Source organism: Sturnus vulgaris, chromosome 13 (assembly GCF_052056855.1).
Source record: "Sturnus vulgaris isolate bStuVul1 chromosome 13, bStuVul1.hap1, whole genome shotgun sequence".
NCBI classification, from domain to species: Eukaryota; Metazoa; Chordata; class Aves; order Passeriformes; family Sturnidae; genus Sturnus; species Sturnus vulgaris.
In genome coordinates this window covers 5,320,601-5,339,056 of record NC_142255.1, presented here as the reverse complement: position 1 = coordinate 5,339,056, position 18,456 = coordinate 5,320,601, and the positions used below count along the sequence as shown (strand labels likewise).

Genomic DNA, 18,456 nt, shown 5'->3' with positions numbered 1-18,456 from the left:
CATTTTGTGAAACACTGCGTATTTCCCATTATCACACACAACAAAGTTTACAGACACTAATTGACAGCATAATAATTTTATCTTAATCCTTCAATCTACCATTCAACCATTACGGCACCTTACTGCTCAGGTCTTTCTTGTTAATAAAAAGGTTTTGTTGGATTACTAAGAAACATCGCAGAACTGCAGAGCCACTGGTAAACTAAGCATCTGTCCTCCATGAATATTTATTTGTACTTATTAACCTGGAATTCCATGTTATCAGGATTAACTTAGCAGTTGAGCAAGCTAGAGTAAGGAAGGACTTATTTTACCATGTTTTGGAAAACACTCTGATAGTTTCTCTTCAGACAATTTGCAATACTAAAAAAAAAAAAGTCACGTACATCAGAGTAATCTGGGAAGTTCAATTTGCAAAACTGAAAAAAAATTCTAGTTGAGCAAGGAATGGCTTTGATTTCACTGATCTCAGTCATGCTGAGAATGATGAAAAACTAACATGACTGCACCCTCTTCACAAATGCCCTTTTTTCGTTAGTTTAATGTGGGTAATGAGATGTGATAAAAGAAATAGCGTAGTTCAACTTAGAATTTTGAAGGTAGAAAAGCTGCAAGATATGTCTTTCAGAAGATGAGTATTTAAATATTCCTTACATTTCAGTGTTACTCTGACTAAAACTAAAGGTGTCCTTAAAAAGTAAAATTAAAGCAATTGTTTCAAGTGTCTCCGACAAGCAGTCAGTGAAACAAATCCTGTAGACAATGACCTGCATTCACAAGGACTGAGTAAGAATTCTGACTGCAAGACTTGTAAGGCTTCTGTGGTTACAAAAGCATGCAAGCTGTTATCCGTCTCCTCTCCATTCCTCATATGAGGGAGATTGGGATGATTTGAGAATTCAAGTCATTTCCAAAGACAACAACTTTTGAGAAGACATGAATTTAAACCATCTTTCTAGATACTAAATAGCGTATAAATCTGTAGGATACACTGACAAAAATGTGACACTAAACAAAATACACTTTTAACCAAGAAACTTTCTACCTTGTGAGAGATTTAGTTAATAAAGTGCCTATTCACAATGTAGTTCAATATTTTTCAGTCAGCTACAGACATTTCAGCAGACAGCATCAGTGAAGTTGACATGACCAGGCACCAACACCTTTTCCTTCTATATATATCAATATAGAAAAACTGATGAGACCTCCAAATCAGAGGTCAATCAGTGCCTCATTAATTTTTTTCTTGACAGGGCTCACCAAATTCTAAGAAAATTACTTACTTTTAGAAGGAAGTGCCATTGAAAGGTGAATTCCTTATCACAAAGTTTTGAAATAATTTTTATTTAAGTATGACATTCAAACTTTTCAGTTTTTTAAATATTAAAATATATTACATTATATTATAGATTTCAAAAAAATTAAGTTTGACAAAACATTATCCATAGCTTTGGGACCACTTTGCTTTTTGTAAACGTCCATCTCACCACTAAATGATGAGCTGCAAGAAGTCAGACGGGAATAATTCTTTAGTACACTTCTTTCTCAAACTGCGTATCTTTAGAGACAGAACAACTGTTGTGCTGTATACTCATTCACAACAACTTATACTAGAGAAATAAACCATTTATAAGCACATACACATTTCCAAAAGAAATCATACTACTGCAGCATGAAACTGTAGAATCCCGGGCCAAAAGGAAACACATTAACAATCTCATCATTTGGTAAATGTGGCACATACAGATGGCTACTCTGTACTGCACTATACACACAGGACATAGAGAACTACAATCCCTCCATGAAGAATATAATTTTACTGAGACTAATCCTTTTATCAACTAGGAAAAAATGGAAATGAGATAATCAGAATGCTTCCTGTTTAGCTCAGGACACATGCAAACCCAGTAAAAAATCAGATTTGCATGGTTGTACAGACCACACCAGGAAAGTTTCAGAAGTAAACAGGCTGCAAGTGCTCCATGTACTGACTTGAACTTTACATTAATCTCAGTCAACATCAAAATTGAAGCAGGAGATAAGACAGCCCCAAAGAAAGTGTATTTGTGTTCTGCTTTCAGAGCAAGAGCTAAACCTGATGGAATGGATGCAAGGCAACTTGGCACTGGTATTGCCTGTTGTGTGAATACATCCTGCCTATCAATCTCCTTGAAACTGATACAGAAACTACTGCAACAGAAGGACTTAGATCTTGAGATGAAAGTATCTGAACTGCAGACTTAAATAAACTTCCAGAGACATGAGCTGTTTTCCCTCACCTGACATCCATATGCTCTCAGAGTTTATTCAGGTATCACTGGAGACAGTGGATTAATTGTTACTTGGTAAGCCTTGACCATGGAATATCTCACAACTGCTATTTATCAATGTCAGGTAGTAATCTGGTTGAATATAACTTTTTTTTAATAAGGTAACTGAGTAACATTAAATACAGTTAAAAAGTGATATTTTTTGGCATTAAGACAAAATTGTGAGCACAATAAACACCAAAAGCAAAGATTTAATATACTTGCTGCGACATTATATTGCTCAACTCCTGAATGAATTTATTTGCATACACCTGCCCTTACACGGAAAATGCAACGTTTATCAAAAGATGTTACAAACTTTTACAATGTATCAATCAGTGCATTACTGTTGTCCCAGTAAACCTATGCACATTAGTTATATGCCCAAGAACAACTCTTACAGACCCAGATTTACCACCACTGTGGGGAGTCAAAACACCCCAACCTTTAAAACACTTCTTAAAAGTTAAATTAGTGCTGGTATCATGTGCCTAACAGCTTTAGAAATTGATGTTTCATCTACAAGAATGACACAGGTAGTATAAGACTTCTCATATTTCTGCCCAAAAAATGGTATTGTGGCTAGAGTACCTGTGTAGCTCCCATGCTCTATGGAGCACGACCAGAGTTCCTACCAGTAACAATCAAGATTCATCCACAAAGAACTGCAATGAACTAATTTCCTACTGCTAGCTGAGACAGTCTTGACATACCGAAGCAGAACCTAAATTCACAACTTCATCTGAAAAAGGTCTGGTATCTTACCAGTCAGACAGTTCAGCTTTTGTGGCTTAGACTTAAACCTCGTGGCCAACAAACTGCCACCCACAGAACTGCAGTTCTGCATCCTGAACAAGGGACTGAAAGACACCAAAGTTGAAACTCACTCCACTGAGGTAAAGGAGTGAGCTTTATAAGCTAACTGAACAAAAATAAGGATCTCTGTATTTGTGAAAGTCAAGTTAATGATCATTAATATCCAAACAAGTTTTCATGACAACAAAGAAATGCACTTGACCATTTACAGCAAAACAGATTTATACAATAACAACAAGTAACTTATGGCCTTGTCTACCTGCAAATGAATTCCTTCAGCAGGTACACACAATATATTGCTCCGTCATAAAAATATATATATTATCTCTTTCCTTTAACATTTAGGTATATAAATATTTTACTGAAGAACATGCATCATTTAGATAAACAATTGCAAGAACATCCTTTGAAAACACAGAGTTCTTTGCCATTTAGCAGTATAAAACGATTACATAAACAGCAATTAAAGTCAAGACAAACCAATACAGCAGTAAGCAGTTCATTGTGTGCTAGTCCAAAGCACCTTTTGCAACAGATTATAAAATACATACACACAGAGAATGCACTGTAATGGAGCACAAACAGCATTGTTCCATCTGCGGATTCTTCAGTCTTGTCTGGACTCCAAACTTACTGTTCACTTTTCTGCTCTTGTTTTCCATTCAGCTCTTGGTCAACTCTGCTTAGCAAAGAAAGTAGTAAAATTAAACTATGTTAACACAGTCTGATAGCTCGTATTATTAAGAAAAACTATTAACCTTAACAGGAAAACACAAAGCTTTTACATGGGAAAAGTTTTAGTAAATAAATATTAAATTAAGGTTTTTATTTAATGTAGTCATCATGTTTGGGATCTTTTCAATATCCATTTTCCTACCACCCCCTAGAAATTAAATTAAAATTTTTAGGAAACCATTTAAGTAACTACAGGACTTGAGAGGAAGCATTTAAAAAGTGAAGTTTGACTATAGAATAAAAAAACACAGGCTGTGCTCATAGTAACAAATGCAAGCAGGAATACAATACAGGTAACATGACAACAATGGCAAGCAATACCACTCTGATGAATTCATAAACACTGAATTACCTTTAATGTTATAGTAATTAAGCCAAGAAGGTTGAATCAACACAAGTGCAGAGGCTCCTCAACTGCAATACTTTTTCTATTACCTTCTAAGACTCTTGCAATTACCCTGGAAAATTCACCATCATGCTGATGGGTTTGACTTTGTATTTATTTTTTAATATCTGCCTTGGGACCAGCAAACAAAATGCTGCTTTGCAGAAACCAGGGGATGATTGAAAGCCCTGCACAAAATGTACTTTTCCTTTTGACAGTACAAAGCTACAGTTTTGATAACATCATCTGGCAAATAAGTTGTGCATGGAGGTAAATTCATTTTAAAACCAACAGCAGTTCTAAAGCGAGAGACTAAGACCAAGTCTGTCCTAAGCAATGTGCCTAGCATAGCTAGTCCAGCTGTCAAACCATAACCAGCCAGTTTTTCAAAATGACAGAAACAGTGACAGCTCCTTTGGGCCATGAACCCATAAAAAGGAGCTGCTTTCTACCTGATTAAAGGCTCAGTATCTAATTCTGCCTGTGATCTCTGTATCTAATTTTCACTGAAGAACATACTGCTTTTAACAAAAGTAATGGTAGTATAGGTAAAGTTATCAACAGGGACACTAGAAAATGCTTGTTCTACTGGAGATGTTTTAAATTATTGCTTAATTAGAGTAATTCTTAAAGAATGTTCATCACTAGATTTACATGTGAGCTTCCAGAAATAATTTTAATTCCTTTTATTTCAATCTCAGTGTTCCTCTACCCAATTTAGACAATAAGCCTTCCTTAATAGGCACATAAAGGAAAAATAAAATAAAAACAAAGTTAGCAGCAAAATCTTTCAGTCTGTTAGTGAGTGAAAAAATAACATATAAATTCAAAAGAAAATTAATCAGCTGTGGAATAGCCTGAATAGTTAGCAGGAGACTGGAAATTAACAAAGTGGAAATCCAGTATTTATTAGGAAGGAATGTAGGCACTGCAAATACAAACAGCACTAAAAGACTAATTTAGATTGCACCTATGCAAGTTAATAACTAAAAAGGTAGTGAATACCAAAAAATACAAGATTCAATATTAGAACTTCTTATAGAGTTGCATCTCTGCTAATGCATAGCTACCACTTAGCACCTAAATCCAGCTCATCTCCAGAGATCAATTCCTGTTAGAAACACTGACATTTGATTTAATGGGTTCATACAGAAGCACCACTTTTGCCTCTTGAAGTTGAGAACCCAGGTATCCCCTTAAAAGTGGACATCTCATATAAAAGTATAATAGAAACTATTTGCAAATAGCTGAACACCCAGGGTGAGTTCTTATAGATTCTATACTGCCTGCAAGTACAGTATAGTTGCTGTCATGCATAAAAACTTGGGCACTAGTGCATGTTTATATTTACAAATGCTTATTCCTTTAGGCAAGCCAATCAACTAGGAGTTAGTTGCAGTGCAAATTGTCTTATCTAGATGCAACCCTAATCAAAATATGAATATACCTTTTCTGTTTCTTTCTAAACTTTTCTTCTTCATACCTTGGTGAGGAAAAGTTTAATTTCAGTAAATAAAACATATGAAGGCCAAAATCAACAGAAGCTGCAAACCAGTATTAGTGTCAACAGAATTTGCAGAAACTTATCAAATTTTGAAACTGATATAATTAAGAAAAAAAATACACCGTACCTCCAACATTTACTTGCATTAAACAAAAACCATTAAGATTTAATTACTATGACATAACAAATGAATTAAATACTACCTCTTGCACAGTGTTAGCATTAAAATCTGTATCCATAACAGTTTAAACCCAGATATAATCCTCCATAGAAATCTGAGAATTATTTAACCAAATCCAGACTTTGCAGAGCAAATGGCTCATCTATATGGAGGGCAGTCTTTTAAAACTCAGAACGACAGTCTGAATATTCATAACACACCCATAAAACCCCAGTCAAAAACATTCCAAAGACAGCACAAGACTGCCTCAGCTTTGTCATGTGTTTCACTCCCACCCCATGAAAATTGCTTTTCTGTCTTACAGAGTTAAATTGTGGAACTGACAGCAGCTGGATGTCTGCTGAAACAACATCCACCTGCAGGGGACACGAGACTTTGTCCAGCATGGATGTGCCCTTGTGTGAGTGCTCAGTGACACTGGGCCACCTTCCCCCAGTTTGTGCTCACCTATTATGATGCAGACAACACAGGTTTTATGTGTTATACTCTCTAATGGGCTGTCATCAGCATAGTTACATGTTTTCACCTGGTTTTCTTAAGACCCAAGTTTATGGTTTCTACTCTATTACTGCATTCACAAATGCTCTTGACAAAAGATTCATCATCTTATTTGAGAGCACCATTGTGCTGATGTTAAAATGGGTATTTGTATCTGGACAGGAAGGAAAACCATTACATTGAAGCTGTCTTTATTTCTTTACCAAAGCAGTTTAGAATTGTAGTGGGTAGAGTTTCAGCATTTTCCCATTGCTGCTTTTCTTTTAAATGAAAATCCAATGCAAGTGATATTTCAGCACTTGCTTGTTCCACATTTTAATTAAAACACTTTAGAGGACATTATAAATAACTTCAGTATTAACATGCCCACAGTTTCTCACTCAAAAGCCAGTTTAATATACACACTAAGGTACAGAACAACTGGAATTTAATTAAGCCTTCTAGAGACCTTCTCTAGACTTAATTCACACACCACAACTTAGTAATTGCACAAAGCTCCACTGTGAAAATGACTATACACGAACATTTTGGCTATCCATGCTACTCCATACTAAACTGCCTTTAGCAATGAGGTCAGACACAGACACTCCTCCTAAAGACAGCAACGATCTCAGTTAAGTCATTATGTGCCAAGTGTAACATTCAAACCAAACTTACAACATGTACCAGTCCTAACCCATGATCAATGTAGAAGATGTTGGAATAATAAAACATACTGTTTTATGCATTCTGGGATGCCAACGTATTCCATGGGGATCAGTTCAGCTAGCTCTGCCAGGGTAAAGACATACCTAATTTTTTGGCTGAATTTTGAGCTGTGAAAGAACAAATGCAGGGTACAGTTACAACTCTAAACATTTTTCATTAGGTCAATATTAAAACAGTCTTTTAAGTTCAAAGCAAACAATTGTCAGAATTATTTATGAAAGAGTTTCCAGAGTATTACCTAATAAAAGGTTTTGTGATGGCCAGGAGCGTTCTGATGAACCAGGAAGGATGAACTATGATCAACGATTTCAGATTTTTCCTTAACCTGAAGGATTTAAACAATGGATAATTACTAGAACAAAAAAGGCAGCATGACCAGGGGTTTTGGAATATATAAGAAGTATGGTTTTAGAAGCACAACTGTCACATAAACACAATATTCTAACATCCCATTATTAGAAGTCAACCTCCATCAGAAGAAAAAATGCTACACTACTGTAAAATAAAAACTAAAGATTCAGTATCAAGTAACATTCCAAGGAGAAGCTTCTTTGAATCTTTTTACACAACTAATGATGAAGTGGTCCACAAAGGACACTCCTTATTAACCTTGTGTTAATACATTAAGTTGTAAGGATATTCTACAATATAACAATTTTCAGTATTCTAAGAATGCTATTTTCACTAAAAAAACCACCCTGAGAACAACAGCAACAAAAAGCATACACAAAACCCCCAACCAACCAAAAAAATCTGCCACACAACACTACCCAGGCATGTTTTTAGCATCACCACCCCACACTGCATAGCTTAGGAAGAGGTTTTCAATACACCAATTTCCTTCATCAGATTTTAACCAGAAAGGACCAGACTCCACATTAAACAGCAGTTTTTCCTAAATATGTCTATCTCTGAGCATGTGAGTATTTTAAGAAAAAATTGCAGAGCTTCTTACCTTCTATCAATTTGCTGGTAACATTTCCTAAGCCAGCCTAAACTTGGCATTTTTCTCCGTGTTGTTGCACCATTCAGGTAAACTATCATATAGTTCTCTGCTACTAACAGCTCTAAAGTGCCAATTACATACCTGGAGAGACAAGCAAATAAAACTTTAATATCCACAATTTTCATCTGAAAGTAATTCCTAGTAGTGCTCAAATATATTAAAAATAACAAAACCCCAGAAAGGAAGATGATTACTTACTTAAATAGATTGTCCATTAGGTATCTGTAGTTAGGCTGGCTGCTCTCAGGCATGAAGCAAACAGCAAACACAACAATGGCATTTAACCCATCACCATAATAACCTAAAAACAAAGAAATAAGCAGCAGTAGTGACAAAGGTGACAATACACTGATTACATTTACACAAAGTCAAGCACATTTAGTAAGCTTTTTCATTATTTACCTTAAAGAGATGTACAAACATCCCTAAGGGCACATTCATACAATTACAGAAAACATCAAAGTTTCTTCTTTGTCTACTTATAAAGCAACAGCTAAAGCTGATGTCAATCAAACACTGTACCTATAACAAACGTTTCAGTGTAGAAGCTCCTTGTGTTTAGTAATATCTTATGTTCTTAAAGTTTAGTCAACTTTTCTTCCAACCTAGACTTCACCGAGTCTGACTCTTCACAGGAAAGAGTCTTGAATTGATTTCTGCTTTAGTAGATCGACAGCTAATGTTTTCAATGGCCTAGAAGCCAGAAAATTAGGTAGCAGTGACACAGTAGGATAGAGTACATCTATCTTGTTACATAGGTGCATTTTAGTACATGTGACCAAGGGTACATTTTGGAACTTTAGTTTAATAAAGAATTATTAGATCAACCATGTCTTGACACTGCAGCAAATGAATTACCACAAGTCTTTAAGCCCAAAGGTCTTCCTCTGCCTCCCCAAGTCAGCTTAAAGAAGTAGCTGCCCAACAGTTCCCCTGAGCACACCACCATCCTTACCACCATGACTGATAACTTTTTTGTACGGTTCAATTGCCTTCATGTCCACCCTGTGGTCCTGCTCTCCGATCCTAAACATTCGCCAGCGTCGGCCATCATCCTTCTCCTCTGCCACAGTGTACTCAGCCAGGGAGCCTTTCCTAACAACATCAGTAGTTTTTGGCTTTGGAAGATCATCTGCCAAAATGAGAACATGTTGAAGACCCCTTATTAATACCATGCATAGTTACAACTCCTACAACAGAAGTTAACCACTTTGCTATCTAATCTATTTTGGTATTCTTCAACCAGCCAGACACACTAGCTGATGTCATGGATATTTTATTAACATTCTCATGTTGGCAATTAACTGTTGACTGCAATTGTCTCTATTACAAGTATGTGAAAAATTTCCATTCATGGAATAAAACTAATTAATTGTAGGCGTTTAGAACACAATGAATTTCACCAAAATAGACAAAGTGGTTAACTCCAATGAGAATTACAAAGGTTGATCACAGATTTACATGAAGTATGATTTAAAACATTGAGGTACCTTGCAAGCAGACATGCAGGAAAATCTATTGAAAATTAAATCTAAGTCACATGTGCAATCAAAAGATATGAAATTTGTGCTGACAGCATTCTGTAAGACGATTTGCTCTGATGAAATTATGATTCTTGACTTTGTTGCACGGACCTTACCCAAAGCGAGAAAAACCTACTGCAAGTTAGTTGTCTGTTCCCGAAACAAAGCTGTTAATTCAAACTATCCTTCCAGGAAAATGAAGGCAGCAGCATTAAAGGAAGAAAAGACAGAAACCCTTTTCAGCCACTTTTAAAAATAAGACACAAACATCCGGAACATTTCCTTGGCATCACTGCAAAATTAACCCTAAACACCAATTCTTCTTCATTAAAACAATGAAAATCCTTTTACAAAGTTAAACACACAGTCTCTGTCAAGTAAACCTCCCCTGCAATATGCCTTTAGCTATTTAAAAACCAAAACCACCCCCTTATTCCAAAGGGTGTTTGTTTCTCCACAGATAGTGTTTCAAACGCTAACAGTGAAAAGAAAACTTCCTGTTTATACAGGAATTAAAATTATTTTCTTTTCAGGATGAGGAAATAATTGAGTTTACATGTTTATTTATTAGAGATATTCCTAAACCATGACGTTTACAGATGTTAAAGACTCCAACAATTTGCCCAACACAACCGTTCTTGGCTTCCATAAGGGGGCCTTAAAACATCATTAAACTCCAAGTTTAAAATTTGTGCTTTAACTCCTACACAAAACATTTATCTCAAATAAAACTTGTTAGAATCTCCAGGTTTTGCCTACAAGATATAACACCTATTAATGTCTTAAAACTCCAATCATTACTAGTGTGGCTACAGCTACTTTAACTTCCTATGAAGTGCTTTCACAATTCCTTGACATAAAATAGAGGCTCTTCTACTGCCTCTGGTCAATCTGGAAATATGCTTACTCTAAGGCTACTGAGCTTTTCCCATTCTCACCACAAAAAGATTTAAGATCAGGTGTTACTTAGTATTTTTAAAAATACTATTCAGTCCTCCTTAAATTGCAATTCATCAATTTCTGAGTAGCTAATCTATATTCCTTTGTTTGGCTCCCTCCATTTAAAACTCATTTCTAACACATGTAAAACACTTTGGGGACTTTTTCCTGTTGGGTAGCTCTTAAAAACTTACTGCAGTAGAGGATTTTCCAAAACTTCAAGTCTTATAGATGCAGATATAAATGATCTTCACCTAAGTTTATGTGCAGCTACAGCTATTAAATGTTTGCCTGTTTACTAATCAGATGAGATCTGATTTGCTCTTTTAAGAGTCACTACAGCTATTTCTAATTCCTAATCTAATCACTCCCTTTGTATTTCTCCTCTTGTACTATTGAGTCATAGCTATTTCTTACTAGAGAAACAGTCGACCTGTACATAAGAAAATATTTCAGAGCATCAGACAAAAGGACCAAAATACTTACCTTCCCATTCAAATTCATTGCTATTTTCTGAAGGAGTATCTAAATCATCCAAATCAATCTCCCCACTCTCATCCAAGTCATCAGACAAAACAGATTCCTCATTGGGATCCAAAGTTAAGCTAATATCTGGAGCTATTAGTTTCTTCCTCAATTTGGTTCCATTACCCTCTGTATCTGAAGAAAGCAAATTATTTATTTTCAAAGCTAAAGCAAGTTTAGATAAGCATATTACCAAGACAGAAGAGCATAGTCCTTTCTCATAATGCATTATAAATTAATGTCCATAATTTAAACAAGGTATCTTTGGAATAAAACTTTAGTAGGAAATGGAAAGAACAGCAGGTAAAACTTCTCAATTTACCCACTGCACACACACAGTCTGAGCAGGGTGGCAGACACCAACCATACTCCCTACAGGAAAAAAACCTGATGAGCTGCCACCACCTCAGACACTACTACCCCTTCCTGCTGCATCCAAGTTCCCTGGAGCTGCTCCAGATATTACACTGAATAAATCTTGTAAATAATACAAGATTCATGTCTCTAGTATTTGCTTTTGTTAGGGTTCAGTGACATCATAACCATCTTTGATAAAATAGAAAATAATATATAAGCTGAAAAAAAAAAAAGACTGACAGACAACAGTGAGAACAGAGAATTAAAGAATCTGTTCTGTGAATACACAGAATGCTTTGAGATACAAGGCAAATATTGGCATGATTTAGACAAGAGTTGAAAGCAAGGAATAAATCCAGCACTGGAAATGCCCCAAGTAAAGCACACAGACAAAATTTTAAAAATTTAAAATTAAAAACCTCCAAAACCCCAACCAATGAAACAAACAAAAAAAAACAACCCCAAAACCCCAAAACAAAATCAAGCAAAAAAATCCTCCCACACCAAGGAGCTTTAAAGCAGCTATTTAAGTAGGAAGCAGTCAGCTGGACTGGAATATTCTTACCTGCTTCACTTTCTGTTCCAGCTGCAGCCAATGCATCAGACTCAACAGGATCATCCTCTGGCAGGGGCCTGGGATACAAGGTAGAAATTAATGTTACACACCTGGTTTTACTTTTTTTTTAATGCTGTATATTTAGACTTACACACTACTACATAAACCAATTGTGGGATAGTACTGAATTAACTTTACTTATAGGCTAAGTTCAAGCTTTCAGTTAACAAACACCAAGGCAGCAGAAAATTCCTTTACAGCATTCAAGTGACCATCCCTTCCTGTGACAAATACCAAAACACTGACTACTACCAGTGTGTCATCTTTAAGAAAACTTGTCACATTCTTGCTTGACAAAATTTGACTTGAAGTGAATTACTCAAGTAGTTTAGTCATGTTATCACAGAATGTGGCTAAAGCTGATTTAGTTTTTTTGTAGGCCCAAGCATCAGTAGCAGCATTAACTTTTAAAGACATTCCTCATAAATTTACTTAATGAAATATTTGAGCCATGAGGCACTGGGAGTAATATGCAAACAATGTAGTTGCAAAATATTATCACAGGAAATAAACTAAGCCAAGCTTAAAATCTTCATTTCAGATACACTGGAAACTTCAACAGGTGCAAGCCTGAAGAAATATGCCACAAAACATTTTCAAAATTGCTATATTAATGGAAATCACTTCAAGATTATTACTGAGTATTAGTTCACCAGGAAGACCAAGAGGTAGCCTACTGCTGATGTTATGTGTTTGATCCAAATTACTTTAAAAAAGAATTCAAAACCTTGGAAAATCTTCATCTTGCCACTCTTCCTTAAACTCAACCCCTTCCATTCTCCAGCTAACTTGAATTGCTAACAGAGACTCCTGATCAGGCAAAACCTCTGGTCTTCAGCACAATGGGCTAAAGAGGAGCTGCAGGAACATAACAGAAAGTGTTAGTTCAATACTGTGGTAATTCTCATAGTTGCAAACACATCCTTTAACTTATCTTCAAATTGAGGTATTGTGCAGAATAAAAACCAAAAACACAGGGAAAAGTTTTGTGTTTTCTTCCATTTATTTTTTTTTCCAGACAAAGCTGCTTGTGGAATGGTTTATCATACAATAATTCAGGTTGGAAGGGATTTCATGCAGTCAAGGAGGATCAACCCCTCAGTTAAAATTAAGGCCTTGAGCAACCTATCATTTCTGATTACACCAGTTCAGTCCAAAATGTAAGAAATCTGATGTGTCTCTAGATTCTATAGAATTAATAAGTGTATATTTTGAGAAAAAGTACAGATGGTCAGATCTAAACTACAACCCATTTAGAAAGAAAAAAACCCCAAACACTTTAAAGAAAACTATTTAAGACAGTGTTTTGGAGAACTCACCCTATGATGTGCAAGTAAAGCTGTGTTTTTTCAGGCTCACCCATCACCAGCAACAAGGAATCCCCAATAATGGAACATGGTAAACCATTCTGCTGACATAGAAGTCCAAACCAGTTGAAGCTCTTGGCTGTGCTGGCTCTAAAGATTGGCAGAAGCAGGTGAACATATCAATTAAGATATTGAGATAACCAACATTCATCAAAACAACAAACTATGGTATTTTGCAAAGAAGCAATCAACACAGAACACCAGCAAGTACGAAATTTGAATGCAACCAATACTGCTTATTAATCCATATAGATGTATTTTTTTTACATGGCTGAAAACCAAATTACACTTACTGTTCTGTAGGATCAGCTTTCCTTTCACGACAAACCCAAATTTTTCTTCTCCTGACCTGATTTTAAAATGTCCTGCAATGCTTCAAGCTACGCTATGCAAGTTGATTAATAAAGAAAAATTAAGTGATTTTTTTTTTACTCCAGTACTACAAATTAAACACTAATGATCTAAATTTCAGCCTATTTTACTGACATTTCCCTGCTTTGCTCACCCAGAAAATTTAAATAAAATTTCTAGAAGGTAGCAACCTAGTTCCTCTTAAGGGCCAGATTGTCCTTTATTGAGACATTCAGCACCTGCACACCTCTCAGCTGTTGTTCATCAGCAGTGTGAAGAAGTTGCCCCAGCGAGTGCCCTCCCAGCTCTCCCTGTCTGTCCTGACTAAATCACTGCTGGGACACAAGTCCTGCCTCTCACCAAACTGATGATGTTCCCAGCATACAAGGTGTGGGTACTCCTGGGCACCAACCTGCTGGCTCTAACCGTGGGTTTTAAATATTCGCTCAGATTTGGATCAGCAGTAACAGTGACTGTATGCAGAGCTCTCTATGTATTTGTTTCAGGACACTGAGATGAAGCCCAAGGAGTTTCCCCAGGGCACTCAGCAGTCAGGAGCATGCAGTGGTTACCAGCAGCATGGAACAAACCAGCTGATGCCGATATGCAGGTGATTATAAACCTGAAAGAAAACCTTAACTCATGACTTTACTCTTAAAGGACAAAAAACTGGCAGTGAAAACACCCAAACACCATCCCACCCCCAAAGCCTGTCACTGTGCTGGTGGCTGTAAGATGCTCCTCCTGAGCTCATGGCACTGCACTCCCTATACAGCTTCTCAGACAGTTTAAAGCAGGGGTTTGCTCCAAGACTTGAACAGTTTTCTTCCCACACTTTCAAAGAATACCAAACACCAAGTAACACCTACTAATTTCAAATGGACAGCCTTTCAGTGCACAAAATTTCCACCTGCACTTACTTCATCACACTGACATAAACCTTGTTGTACTAAGACAAGAGTTTAAAAGCTACTCGTGCTGTTATCTAAGCTTTTATTGACCACTCCTCACATTACTTGGAGAATTCTCATCAGCAGCTTCTCATTAAGGTAGATAATAAAGCAATAATTTGCTAGGTACCACATAGGACAACAGAAAGCAATTTCCAAAGCAAGGCTGGAGCTCTACTTCAGATATAACCAAATTTCCGTTTCCAGCATCCTATTTAACATGCAGACTAAGCAGCTGTTTTGGATGTTTTGGCTTCAAGTCTCACCTATAAAAGCGCTTTCATTTGTCAACTAGAAGAATGAGAAATAAAGAAGGAAGGGTAATCTCTTCAAGAAAGAAAAATCATGACTTCAGAGTTATTTTATATCAACTAATATAAATGCTTACAAGCAGGCAAAAAAAATCTGCTTATACAAACAAAAGTTGAATTTAGAATAGTCTTATCCCTCCTGCAGCACTGCTGACATGCTTTTAACAGAGCCTGTTAAATTCAGCTGTGAATCTAAAAACATAACTTGGAAAATGTATTATATTTTAATAAGGCAAGTATTTATCAGTCACATAGAAAAATAAAAGCAAATAATTTCTACTTGATCCTAGCACTCTTTACGGCCAGCTCAAAAACTTTTGGTTTCTAAAACTGATCATATCTTCCATTGCTCATTACTTTCTATTTTGCATAGAGAAATAAAAGATGGAGAGTTATCAAAAGATCAAAATCTTCAACACACTAAAGAATATCTGGATGCAGGGTTGCCAGGAGGTTCTGCTCTCTTAGTGGAGCCACTGGACTTTAGTACTCTACAGCACCTTTTATATTTTAGAGTATCTCAACAGGCAAGTTATGATATTACAAAAAGGCAACACATTGCTCAAACCCACTGCTCTTTCACTACAGCTAATGAAAAAATTTCCATTCCAGAATAGCAGGTTAAACCTACTTAAATTTGCATTTGAAGAATATCATTGTACCACAGATCAAACATCAGTGTTTTGATTCCTTTTTCCTAGAAGAATAGGTAATTTTCAGTTTCTCATTAATAACAAGCTGCCTGAGCTGGTAGGTTCTGGAATATCAACTACAACAGTGTTAAGAAGCCTGTTAAAAACTGCCATTTATAAAAATTTACAGTACAGCTAAACAGAGACTCAGGTCTGTCCCAAATACCTAAAAAATAGTGGGGCAGCAGGGGTAGGACCAAAGGACAACAGAAATCATGAGATCAGTTTATTCATGAACTTAAAGGCTGCTTGCAAAAATTATTATTTAGGTTTTCACCTCTGAGTTCTCAGGCAAACACACAATTACAAGCCAGACATTTCCATGGCCACATCTGCCTATCCAGCACAAAGACCTACATTCAGTCCTTGATCAGGAGCAGCCCAGCATCTAAAACAGAATAAATACAAAGTTTAATTTTGCAAGACAATTGCAATGTCAAGCATTTTTACTGAACAATATACCTGAGAGTCAAAGAACACAAAGCTGTTTCCATCTCAAGAAGTCAAAATCAACTTCAAAACAAGGCTAGCCTACGTTTTCCCCCCACGTTTCACCTTCACTGTGTCAACAGAAACATTAAATGACTGTCAAGTTAATTCCAGGTTCCAGGCATTAAAAAGGTGCTTTTAAGAGTAATTTTCACATAGCAAGCCTAATCAAGGAACAGACACATCTTCTGGTACACAAACCCACAGGATGTTGCTCACTGCAATTTCTAAATGTTTCTGTAATTCCAATGGTTTTTAGAACGTGGCCACATTAGCCATAAATCCAAGACAAGTTTTCTAAACCTGAAGATGGACCTAGGAACTTAACCACTTTGCAAATTTGCAAAATGGGACAAAGCAAGGACATATAGTTAATAACAGAAAAATTGCCTCCTTTTACTCCCTTCTTTTAGCATCAAAGCACAGAAAAATCACACAGCTAAAAGAGAAAACTTCTGAAAATTCCTGCTTTCCTCCCGAGGATACTACTTTAAACTCCACATCCAGAGAACGGAAGGGTCTGTATTTCTGCGCCACTCAAATTAATTAAAGGTAAACACTAACTTCTCAAAACAATCCCAAAACATTTATACCCTGCCCAGATATTCCTTTGTAAGACTTAAATACGCATACAAGTCAACCAGAAATAATCAACCACTATTTAGTGTATTGCATTAGTAGCAGGAAATCAGGAAGAACTAAGACGAAAGGCACCAGAAGGCAACTCTGACTTCCGCGACACGGCTCTGCTACGCCTGCAGCGGAACAGCCGCTCTGTGCGAAATACAGCGGGGCAGGGCAAGGGATGCTCCCCTCGAAGATCTGCGTGTCCACAGCTCTCCCCTCCGCGGCGGCAGCGGCACGGCGGGGGAGCCGCGGGCGCGGCCGAGGAGCTGCTCGCGGCCACCGCCGCCCCGGCCGGGCCACAGCGCTGAGCCCACCGCCCCCTGCGCACCGGCGGCCGGGCCGCGGCCCCGCCTCGCCCCGGGCCGCGGCCCCGCCTCGCCCCGTGCCCGCCCCGCGGCTCCCGGCCCGGCGCTGCCGCCCCTCCACGGCCGTACCTGACGGGAGCGGGGCTGGGCCGCGCCGCGCGCCCGCGCTCACCCGGAACTGCATCCGCCGCCCGCGTCACGTGACAGTCCCGGCCGCGCGCGGCTCGGACACTCGTGCGCATGCGTGAGCAGCGCGGGGCGGGGCCGGCGCCGCCGTGAGGGAGGGAGTGAGGGGACACAGTGCCGCGGAACAGAACAGAACAGAACAGAACAGCGGCTGTGAGGGCGGAACCATAGGGACCACCGAAAGCGGCTCCCGGCTGCGCACGGGCACCGTAAGAGTGACACTGCGTGCACGACAGCTTTGTCCAAATGCTCCTGGTACTCATTCAGTGCTGTGACCAGTGCCCTGGGGAGCCTGTTCAGTGCACTAGCACCCTGTGGGTTAAAAGCCTTTTCCTTGTACCCAGCCCTGCCCTGACAGCTCCAGCCGTTCCCTCGGGCCTGACTTGGCCACAGGGCAGAGATGAGTGCCTGTCCCTGCAGCCCGCAGGGAGTTCGCCCGTCAGTCTCCCCCAGGCTGAACCGGCCAAGGGCCCTCGGCCGGCCCTGCTGTGGCTGAGGGACAGGGACGGGCCCTGCTCCGGGCAGGCCTCTGCTGGAGGTGATTAACGCTAATTAGCTGCTGTCCCTGCACTCGGTACCGCCCTGCCCCACTGCCCGTGCCGCTTGTCGCAGCACGGTCGAGTCCTGGGTCGCCCCCCGTGGGACACGGGACGGAAAACATCAAATCCAGATGTGCAGAGCTGGAGTGCCTGATGCTTCAGGAGCCCAACAAGGTGTAAGATGAGTGTCAAAAGCACGAGGGGAACCTCCTGCATGAGGGAAAAGAGCACAGGTAATGTCAGCACTAACACAGCGGTAGCACAGGTACCGAGGAAAACCTCAGAATAGCCGCATCGTTTGCAGGTACAATTTCACCTGTATAAATAACAGCATCCAAAATACAGACCTTCATCACAGTAAGATCATGGGAAGGTAGATAAATCTAATTTCTTTTGTCTCTTTCACGTGCCGAATGGTAATGGCACCAGGTTTAGAAGTAAAGTTTTGGCTAAGGTTTAGAACTTGCCACTAACACATAATATACAGACAGCTACTGACTTGATCACAGCTGATCAATTGCCCAAAAGACACAACAA

The 18,456-nt window shown here is 38.5% G+C and overlaps 1 protein-coding gene across 10 annotated transcripts; it reads right to left on the bottom strand.

The window, feature by feature from the left end:
- Positions 1 to 2,406: 2,406 nt before the first annotated feature.
- On the bottom strand, positions 2,407 to 17,424 carry BNIP2 (BCL2 interacting protein 2). 10 transcript variants are annotated; one of them, XM_088172418.1, is made up of 13 exons: positions 17,324 to 17,391; positions 16,051 to 16,161; positions 13,422 to 13,559; positions 12,830 to 12,960; positions 12,052 to 12,119; positions 11,091 to 11,264; positions 9,098 to 9,274; positions 8,341 to 8,443; positions 8,092 to 8,223; positions 7,375 to 7,461; positions 7,145 to 7,243; positions 5,693 to 5,728; positions 2,407 to 3,804 (listed from the first exon to the last, which is right to left on the bottom strand). In XM_088172418.1, the coding sequence occupies exons 4-13, from the start codon at positions 12,877 to 12,879 to the stop codon at positions 3,756 to 3,758; spliced, it is 975 nt and encodes a 324-aa protein (XP_088028544.1). In that variant the 5' UTR covers positions 12,880 to 12,960; positions 13,422 to 13,559; positions 16,051 to 16,161; positions 17,324 to 17,391; the 3' UTR covers positions 2,407 to 3,755. The 10 variants fall into 10 exon arrangements, with proteins under 10 accessions (XP_088028544.1, XP_088028547.1, XP_088028543.1 ...); XM_088172421.1 differs by having other exon boundaries at positions 16,131 to 16,161; positions 17,324 to 17,369; XM_088172417.1 differs by lacking the exon at positions 16,051 to 16,161 and having other exon boundaries at positions 17,324 to 17,424.
- Positions 17,425 to 18,456: the final 1,032 nt, after the last annotated feature.

What these genes read in the sequence shown, in the direction of transcription:
- BNIP2 (XM_088172417.1), bottom strand. Translation starts at nt 12,879, where the DNA reads ATGGAAGGGGTTGAGTTTAAGGAAGAGTGGCAAGATGAAGATTTTCCA. An exon ending in AAAAGTTATCAGTCATGGTG is followed by an intron (nt 8,444 to 9,097) that starts GTAAGGATGGTG and finishes CTTTGTTTTTAG; the next exon opens with GTTATTATGGTGATGGGTTA. An exon ending in CTAATGGACAATCTATTTAA is followed by an intron (nt 8,224 to 8,340) that starts GTAAGTAATCAT and finishes TTGTCTCTCCAG; the next exon opens with GTATGTAATTGGCACTTTAG.